Source organism: Echinops telfairi, unplaced genomic scaffold, assembly GCF_000313985.2.
Source record: "Echinops telfairi isolate 266 unplaced genomic scaffold, ASM31398v2 ScPeMD7_655;HRSCAF=1070, whole genome shotgun sequence".
NCBI lineage: Eukaryota > Metazoa > Chordata > Mammalia > Afrosoricida > Tenrecidae > Echinops > Echinops telfairi.
In genome coordinates, this window is record NW_022104553.1 from 15,342,816 (window position 1) to 15,352,883 (window position 10,068).

The 10,068-nt window shown below is 44.7% G+C and overlaps 1 protein-coding gene across 1 annotated transcript in view; it reads left to right on the top strand.

Annotated features, from left to right (window-relative positions):
* LOC115870324 (zinc finger protein 551-like) overlaps positions 1-8,267 on the top strand; it is a 10,919-nt gene extending 2,652 nt beyond the window's left edge. The window contains exons 2-3 of the mRNA XM_045292337.1: positions 3,756-3,882; positions 5,559-8,267. Of these exons, the coding sequence (XP_045148272.1) occupies positions 3,756-3,882; positions 5,559-6,913 (1,482 nt within the window). The 3' untranslated portion in view covers positions 6,914-8,267. The remainder of the gene's footprint in view (positions 1-3,755; positions 3,883-5,558) is intronic.
* The last annotated feature ends 1,801 nt before the right edge of the window (positions 8,268-10,068 follow it).

The window sequence follows — 10,068 nt, forward strand, 5'->3', positions numbered from 1 at the left end:
TGAGAATGATGATGGCAACAAATGTACAAATGTGCTTGACACAATGGATGTATGTGTGGATTGTGATAAGAATTGTATGAGCCCCCAATAAACTGATTTAAACAAAAAGCATGTAAAGGCTATGAAACCTAAAGGGGCAGTTGTGCTCTATGCTGTAGGAGTCCGTACAGGGGATTGACTTGGTGGTAGTGAGTTTGTCTCGTTTCCTCATGCAGAGCCACTGGTGGGTTCAAACTGCTGGTCTTTTGTCAGAAGCCCTGTCTTTTAAAGTGTAAAGGGTAGGGATGTGCAACCCTTGCACAAGGTGTCACAGATGGTAAGCGTGCTTAGGAGTGAGGCAGGGATTAGCCTGGCACCCCAAGGTCACCTGGCTCCCAGGCAGGGCTGGAGCAACATAGAGAGAAGGCCCAGCTTTGGTCTTGTTCCTCATGTGGTCTCTAGTTCTGCAGCCTCCCATGCATGGCTGCAGACGTGCCTCTTGGGTCCTGCACTGGTGAGTGAGTGAGTGGTGTGTGTCCCACTTCGTTACTGTCCACTCACTGCTCTGAACCCCATCCCTATGATGTCTGGGATTGTGATGTTTTGGGACAGTGTAAGGAGACCTGCTGGTGCTATACTTGTCTAGGCCAGAAGACGCTGAACTAAGCCTGAACTTGGGTACAAAGTATAGGGCATGTTGTTGGCAACCAGTGGAACAAATTGTGGAGGTTTTATCTAGGGCCCAGGTAGCACTGTGTGTGAATGCTTGGAGTTGAGACCAAGCTGGAAGTGTTCAGGTTGCTGCGTGCTTCTGGTTCTCATAGGGAGAAAGAACAGAAGTCGCTTTGGCTAGCTCTCGGAAGTGAGCCTCCGTTATGGAGGTGATGGGAGCAGTGGGAGTTTTGGAGCGGTGGAGGGTGGTTGTCTGATCCAGGTGTTAGCAGTTTCCCTGTGACTGCAGCCTGGAGACCAGTGTGTGGGTTTGATTTGGGTAACAGACTAGGGAGGAGGCTCCTGTAGAAGTCCAGGTGCATGCTGACGGTGCCAGTGGGAGAAGACATTTGTGGATTCTGTATGTACTTTATCAAATCTATATAAGCCTACTTAGAGTTTCTGATTTTGAAGGTGGGAGTAAGATCGGAATGAGAGATGACTCTAAAAATGTTCTTTACTGTAAATAAGTTTATTTAATTGACAATATATAGGTAGCATGAGAAAGTAAGATCGAAGTAGAAAAATATTATTTTTTAATCAATAACTCCATATGTAAATACTGTTTTATTTTTATTGTGATAAATATATGAGGGAACTTCAAAAGGTTCATGGAACAATGAAATTGAAAGATAATGTGACTTGTCCACAAACTTTTTGAAGTCCCACCTCATAAGTAACATAACATTAGCCATTTCTGTAATCTTCCTAGTTCTTTGACATGAATTATGCTTATCGTGTTGTTCAACCATCACCATTAACCATTTTGGGTTTTTCCCATCTCCCTTAAAAGATGCTTAGTGTGCACTAAGCATTGTGTTTTTCATTTCCCGTCCTGCTACCCTCGATACGCTTGAAGCACTAATAAATCTTGAACTCTAGCCACTTGCCTCTTGTGGCTGTCTCCTGTTAGTGGGATACTATCATAACTCTGAGATTTGGGGTTGTAGCAGCTCAACTGACGGCCAGGAGTTGGTTCCAATTCATAATTGTGGGAAACGAACACTGAGGGAAGTATGACGAGGACTGTATTTCCTAACTTAACATAGAGGGGATCTGGAAAGCTGGTATTCCACGGTAGGAAAGGCTCCACTTCGGTAAGTTAGAGGTAAAGTCCAAGTACATAATCCTGCTATCATTCCCACAGATTCTCCCTTAACAGCTATGTTGCCTTAAAGTGAGCACACGGTTGGTTATATCTCCCTACAGAAGCAGACATGATCCTTTTGCTCTCTCTTCCTGCTGTGACACCCAGCCCCTCTTTTAACTTCCCCCCTAATGCAGGTATGAGGTTCCCTCCCCTGTGAGCTCAGGGACCTAATGTAGATACCACCCACCTCGTGACGCAGGTCACCACTGAAGATGCATGTCTTAAGGCGACCTATAGATGTCCCAAGATAGGAAAGATGCTCTCTCACTTCTCCCAGTTCCACGTGGTCCATCAGGAGGAGCCCAGGTGCTAGACCAGAGGATGTACACTGGTACAGATAGGAACTGGAAACACAGGGGATCCAGGGCGGATGATCCCTGCAGGACCAGTGGTGTGAGTGGCGATACTGGGAGGGTAGAGGGAGAGTAGGTTGGAAAGAGGGAATCGATGACAAGGATCTACATGTGACCTCCTCCCTGGGGGATGGACAACAGAAAAGTGAGCGAAGGGAGACGTTGCACAGGGCAAGATATGACAAAGTAATAATTTATAAATTATCAAGGGCTAAGGGAGTGGGGAGGGAGGGGAAAAATGAGGACCTAATGCCAGGGGCTTAGGTGGAGAGAAAATGTTTTGAGAATGATGAGGGCAATGAATGTACAAATGCGCTTTACACAATTGATGTATGTTGTATGTATGATGTATGATGTATGATAAGAGTTGTATGAGCCCCTAATAAAATGATTAAAAAACTGATAATGGCAACATATGTGCAAATGTGCTTTACATACTGGATGAATATATGGATTATGATAAGAGATGTAAGAGCCCCCAATAAAAATAATTTTTAAAAAAAGAAAGAAAAAAAAAAGAGCCCAGGTGAGCATGCTACCATAAAGCGTGTCTGACTCCTATATTTTGTGCTGTCTCTTATCTATCTTATCCGCTATGACTTTGTGTATTATCACCGTACATTTGTGCCTTCTGGCCCTTCAGCTGTTGGAGGCTAGTTTCCTCTGACACATAGTGACCGTATAGAACAGAATCGAACTGCACCTGTGGGTTTCCGAGACTAATTTTTTACAGGAGTAGAAAACTTGATCTTTTTTCCAGAGTGGCTGGTGGTTTTGAACTGCTGACCTTGTTAGAAGCAGTCCACCGTGTAAGCCACTATACTTCCAGGGGTCCCCTCACTGCCATTGAGGTGATTCCAACTCATAGGGACCCTACAGGCCGACGGAGAGCTGTTCTTGTGGGTTTTGAGAGTGTGAGTAGCACGGGGGCACTGCCATTGAGTGATAATAGGGAAGATTGTATTAAGAGTAATTCTCATTGGGGATTTGAGAGAATTGTTTTGACCCTGTTAAAAATCTGAGATGTATTCTTCGTTAACTACTGTTTTGGGAAAATTGGTTTGTCATGTGCAAAGATATGCATCCCATAAAGCAAATTCAAAATAGATAAAGGTGACATGTGGTGAGGCCACAGGATACCTGTGCTGTGGAGCATAAAAGGAAGGAGGCTATGGAAGTACAGCTGTGAGAGAGAGTGGCACAGCATGGTGTGCCTGTGGAGACAAGTGTGAATTGATGGTTCAGGGCCCTAATATTAAAGACTCCGAGTGACGCTAAGCCCACACACGATTGTATCCGGGAGACATGTTCTTGGAAGCCCAGAGAATTGTCTATTATGAGGCTGTATAACTTTGCATGTCTGGCCCAAAGCTTATCTGCTAATATACCAGTTGGTGGTGGTGGGTGACAACAGCAATCAGTGAGACCAAGGGGGAGAGATGGCATCAGTGGCACCAGGGCCTGGTATCTCCTCTGAGTTGGGAAGGATGGTGAGAAGATGAACATGAAGAGGGATGAACTTGAGGTTCTAAGCGTGAAATGAACTGTTCCTTTCATGGCAGGGCAGTGTTACCTTTGAGGATGTGGCCATTGACTTCTCCCAAGAGGAGTGGGGGTTCCTCGATGAGACGCAGAGACTGCTGTACTGTGATGTGATGTTGGAGAACTTTGCTATCATTGCCTCCCTGGGTAAGACTCCCACATCCACATATGTATCATCCCAATCTCATTTCTGCCGTTCTTCCTGTCCTCAGCAAGATCTTTGTCCTTCCACAGTCAGGCCATTGCACTGGTACCGTCCCACATTCTTGGCATGTATGGGAAACAGACTGGGTTTTGTGCACTCCCAAAGCAGCCCCACTTCTATTGCCCAAACCCTACAGGGAAACATCTGGGAGTCAATAATCTTGCAGCTAACCTAATGGAGCTCCCCTTTCTTGGCTTCTTCCTGGCAGAATGACTGTGTCTGGTTTCATGACACCTTGGCTTAAGTTCTGGCTTCTTTCTCTAGCTTACATGTCCTCTAACTTGCCTGGAGTTGTAGGCATTATCCTGGACCACTACTTACATACACTGAGCTGTTCTTACAATACCATCCTTCAAAAGTTGTTTGTTTTTTGTAATGCTAATTTTCTTTCTGAGCTGGGTTACTGTGGATCTGTGTTGTCTAACTCACCTGTCGTGTGTGTGTGTCTTTGGGGACCTGGGTTATGCAACTGGAACTCAGAGGTGTACTCTTGCTCCTCGGTGTGGTCATGATGTATTTTCTCAGGAGGCTTGTCCCTGTTGAGTGGCAGCTGGAAAGAGTGTTTGTTTATATTGTCTTGAATGAGGTATGATAAGATAAGGTCATATGCAGATCAAGAGACAGAGACCATGAAAGTAGTAAGAGTTTTTATAGTCAACAGTTCCCCAGAGATAATGTGGCATGCTGCACCAGGCCACTCAGAAGGTTGCCCCTGGGGTTGAGATTTTAGGAAGCACTTACATGACACTTACATGTGGCAAGCAGGGCAGAATAAGTTAGATTTTGCAGGTTTTCTGGGGATTGAGCACATTGCATAATTCCACAGTCTGGGACATTCCGGCTGTCCCTGTTCCTTTGGGAACCCAGCCCACAATCACTAGGGTGGGTGCATAGTGGTCCAGGAGTAAGTGAACCCAATAAGGAAGAGAGCATGTAATCCACTGCTCAAGAAGCGGAACTGACCAGCTTTTAACCAGAGCCTCAAAACTGGGTTAAGAGAAGAGAGCCTTTGTGCAATTTTACATGCAGAGGGCATGGTATCAAAGCTGTGTTCAAATCATAATTAGGGACTTGCTCTGTGCCCACCAGCGTTTTGGTGCAAATGCTAATGGCCACTCCTTGTTTTTCCTCCCGTTTTTGACAGTTTCTTGATTTATAATCTCAGCTGTGCATCTGGTCTCCACTCATTTCTCCCCACTGCTCCTTCTGTACTGTTCCCCAACATTAGCCTATGTAGTGTCTTTTGAGATGAGTTACCTATCCTTAGATAATCCTTAAACACCAACTTCCCAGTTCCACTTGTATTTTCCTGGGTGTGAGCATAACTAACTCTTCTCTACAAGGCACACCGTTACCAGTCAAGGTCCTCCTGAAGGTTGTTGGCCTAGAAATTAATTGGAGACCCTGGCTCTCCATCCTGTGCTACGCCCCATCTTATTGTCTTGCTCTCAGAGTCCCAGTACTGCAAAGCAGTCCATTCTTCAACGTGCCTCCAGCTCCCATGTTTTCAGAACAGTTCTGTGGTTTCCACCCTTGGTTGTGTCTTGACATAATTTCATCATGGGCTACCGCCTCAGCAAAATCAGCATACATTTCATCAGCATTTATGTGCTTTCAGGTTCTTGGCGTGGAACAGGGGATGAGGAGGCATCTTCTAAGCAGAGTATTTCTGCAAAAGAAATATCAAAGGTCAAGATTTCAAAGGCAAATTTATCCACTCAGAAGACTCACCCCTGGGAGATGGGTGTCTTATTCTTGAAAGGGATTTTGCAGCTGACTGAACAGACCCACCTTGGACAGGATTCATGCTTTGGTGGGGCTTGTGTGAGATGTTTCTGGATGAGTACAACTCTTCACCAGCACCAGAAGTGTCACAGCGAGGAGAAACTCTTCCAGAAGTATGTGGATGGGGCCTCATTTGTGAAGAGCTGCAGATTCCAAGTGCTAGAGCAACCTTTTCCCTTCCAATACCAGGCCATTCCTAAGAGTGAGAAGAGACTCGGCAGCTTTGAGTATGGGGAGACTTTTCATAGTGGAAGAAATCTTTGCAAGTGGGATAAATACAGGAAATCTTCTGATAACAAATACACACTTGTTCACCACAAGAGCACTTTGACTGGAGAGGAATGTTCTGAGGATAACAAATGTGGAGAAGGTGTAAGCTACAAGTACAGGCTTGTTCAACGCCGGGAAATTCACCTTGAAGAAAGGCCATATGAGTGTGGCGAATGTGGAAAATCCTTTAAATACAAATGTTTGCTTGTTTACCATCAGAGAGTTCATACTGGAGAAAGGCCCTATAAGTGTGAGGAATGTGGGAAATCATTTAGAGATTCCTCATCCTTCATTCAACATCGTAAAATTCACACTGGAGAAAAGCCTTATGAGTGTAGCAAATGTGGGAAATTTTTTACCCAGGGATCAAATCTTAGGAAACACCAGAGAAGTCCCACTGGAGGAAGGCCTTATGAGTGCAAGGAATGTGGGAAATTCTCTAGTTATTGCTCCTACCTTAGTAAGCACAAGATGATTCACACAGGAACAGTGCTGTATCAGTGTTGTAAATGCGGGAAATCCTTCACCCGAGGGTCCAGCCTCCTTCACCACCAGAGAAGTCATGCTACAGCTAGTGAATATGAGTGTGGTGAATGTGGAAAATCCTTTAGATACAAATGTTTACTTATTTACCACCAGAGAGTTCACACTGGAGAAAGGCCTTTTCAATGCGCGGAATGTGAGAAATCGTTTCGTAACCGCTCAGTCCTCACTCAGCATTGGAGAGTTCACACCGGAGAAAAACCTTATCAGTGTGCAGAATGTGAGAAGTCATTCAGCAGTCGCTCAGTCCTCACTCAGCATTGGAGAGTTCACACCGGAGAAAAGCCCTTTCAGTGTGCAGAGTGTAAGAAGTCATTCAGCAGTCGCTCAGTCCTCACTCAGCATTGGAGAGTTCACACCGGAGAAAGGCCTTAAGTGGGCAGGGAATGAGCTTGTTCCTTGAGAGCCTTTGTGAGGCACTGACCTACAGGAATTGACTACCTACCTTCAAACATTTGCAGAGTGGAGATTCTCCATGGGATATGGGCGTGTGGGAAGCCTTCAGAAATGGCAGTACATTTTATAAAGTTCCCAGAACCCTCACCAGATTCTTGTTAAGCCACCAGTACCTCTGGCCTAAAACTCCCGCCTGGATCACCTGAAAAGTACCCACTGTGCATTAGTCCCCAACCTAAAGTGCTCTAGGAGGCAAACTTCTGTGCTTGCTTTTTGCTGGAGGAAACTGCAACATGACCTCTAGGAGGCCCTCACTCCCATCTCTGACAAGGTGAGGCCAGGACCAGACCAAGTTTGGGCCCAGAGAGCCTAATCTGAGTTTTGGCATCTTGCCAAAAAGATTCTTTTTCAGGGACTTCCGTGGGTCTCAGAACAATTACAGGACTTTTTGGCTACAGTTGTGGCTTTAATGCCAGTATGTGTATGTGAACGCTCTCACACATTAACTCGGAGGTCACCTGGAAGGGGACACAGTTGCTTTGGAGAATTACATGAGCTGATGATCACATCAGGTTCAGCACTGTTGGGGCTCAGGGAGACCAAACATGGTATTAATCAGCAGTTGAGACTGAAGCAAATGAGTATACATACCTCTCTTACAAGTGCCTCGACACATTTCAGTGGCTGTGGTTGTGTGGATTCAGTGTATAGAGAACCTCAGGATTCCAGACCTGTATCTGGTGAGGTGAAGAATTCATTTTACCCAATTGATTAAGCTTTTGTCCTTGGATCGTGGGAGGCAATGTCTAAACCATTGGGATAACCTCAGTGGTTGGGGTGTCTTTGTTATTTATGAAAGAATTCAATCTCACTGATAGCCCTGTTAAGGAAGTGACATTGGGGCAGGCTGTGCCAGGAAAAATAGGATGTCAGCCTGGCTGCCAGGGCAGATAGGGAAGCTGCAGATTGAGTTTGATCATGCAGCTGGTGATTCAACCATTTGTGCCTACAAAATGAAACTCCAAGCAGAAATCTGGATGCTGAGCTTCCTTAATTGATAACACATTGGTGTGCCAGGACAGTACAGAAGCTTCGTGTTTGGATCCTCCCAGGCCTTCACTCCATGTACCTCTTGTATGAATATTAATGAACCTGTCAATTAGTATAGTAATTTTCTGTTATCTGTGAGTCGTTCTCATAAATTAACAGACTTGAAGGGATAGGGAGAGAGTCCATGCTTGTGTCTATTAGTCAGAAGTTAAGGTGGCCTAGAACCCTTGACCCAAGCCATCGTATTTTCAGTTGCCTCACAGGCATGTGAAAGTTGGACACTGAACAAGGGAGACAGAAGAAAAATCTTTGCATTTGAACTATGGTGTTGGTGAAGAATCTTGAAAGTACCGAGGACTGCCAAAAGATGAAACAAATCTGTCTTAGAAGAAACACAGCCAGAATGCTCTTTCGTGTACTGCGGACATGTTCCAGGGAGAGGCCAGTCTCTGGAGAAGGACTTGGTAAAGGAGAGGGGCAGTGAAGAAGAGAAAAGCCCTTCATGAGGTGGCTGACATGGGTGCAGCAGAGGACTCCAACGTAAGAACGATTATGAGGGTGGCGAAGGACTGGCAGGGTTTCGTTCTGAGTCTGAATCAACTTAGCCACCTAACAGCAGAGCTCCTCAGCTTGTAGTTGGTGTTTGGAATGAGGGTAGTTGTGTGCAGCTGTGATCGTTGTCAAAGGAAACCATTTTTGTGTATTCTTGTCGGCGCTGACTAGTCACTTAAATGATATTTCTGCACCAGCAGGAAAGCAAGCATAGAGCTCAAGGAGATCTATAGTCTCCGAACAGTTTTATGACCCGGCCATAGCATTTTTGTTGATTGAGGTGGCAACTCTCTTCTAGGGTACAGGAAGTCAGGAGGGGGCAGATGACAACTGAGGTCATTACAGGGTTGCCAAACCTGAGCTCCCCCAAAGTGGAAAATCGAGACTTTGTATCCTTTTCATCATTTTTTAGAGCTTTATGGAAATCTAATTGACATTCCGTAAACCATGAATTTTAGCTGTATAGTTGGAAGGGTTTTTGACACACCTGCAAACTGAAGAGCCCATTGTGATCATGAACATCTCTATACTCCCAGTTCCTGTGTCCCCAGCCCTAACATGTTGATGTACTATATTTACAGGTAAGTTGGGTGGTGTACTCATAATGACCCTCTAGGACAGAAACGAATTGCTCCCACAGAGCTGCTGGTGGTTTTAAACTGCTGACCCTGCACTTAGCAGCCCACTGCATAGCCCACTGCACTGCCAGCCTTCTGGTTGGGGGGTCAGTATGAGAAGTAACTCAATGGCAGTGAGTGGTGTGTGTGGGGTTTTTTTTGCTTGGTGGTGTAGTGGATTCCACATTTGGTTTCTAAACATGAGGCCAGCAGTTCCAAACCACCAGACGAGGCTTTCTACACCTTAGGTTTACAGTCCCTGAAACCTAACGGGGGCAGTGGAACTCTTGTTTTATAGGCTTGCTGAGTCAGAATTAATTCAGTGACAGAAATAATAAAGGTAAGTTTACATTTTCTAGAGTTTTCTACAGTTGGAATCCTAAAATATTTTGTTTTTCAGTTTCCTTCTTGTTGCATAGTTATGATTTACCAGAGATGCTTGTACTCGTAATTTGTTCTTTTTATAGCCAAATGTTCTGTGGATATACCATGATCTGTTTATACATTCATCTGTGGACATTTGGTTTATTTCCAGTTTGGAGCTCTTGCAAATAAAACTGCTTTAAACATTGTGTACATTTCTTTATGTGGAGGCATGTTTTTATTTCTCACGCAGTTACCTTGGATTGTGTTTCTATCACAAGGTAGGTGAATGTTTAAATGTATAAGAAATAGGTTTTTTGACTCCTACTTCCAGACATGGCATCTAATGCAGTACTCTTGAGAATGCATCTCCAAAATTAAGGGCCTTAGCAGAACTCCAATAACTGGATCATGTGAAATAAAGTTACTTTGAGATATCACCAAGTAGCTCAAAAACTTTAAATTTTTTTAAGGCAGATTGACTATGGTCAGAATCCCAAATAGGTGTGTCTTTTAACTTGACTGCCCTGTAGGTACCACATACTTCTTTTT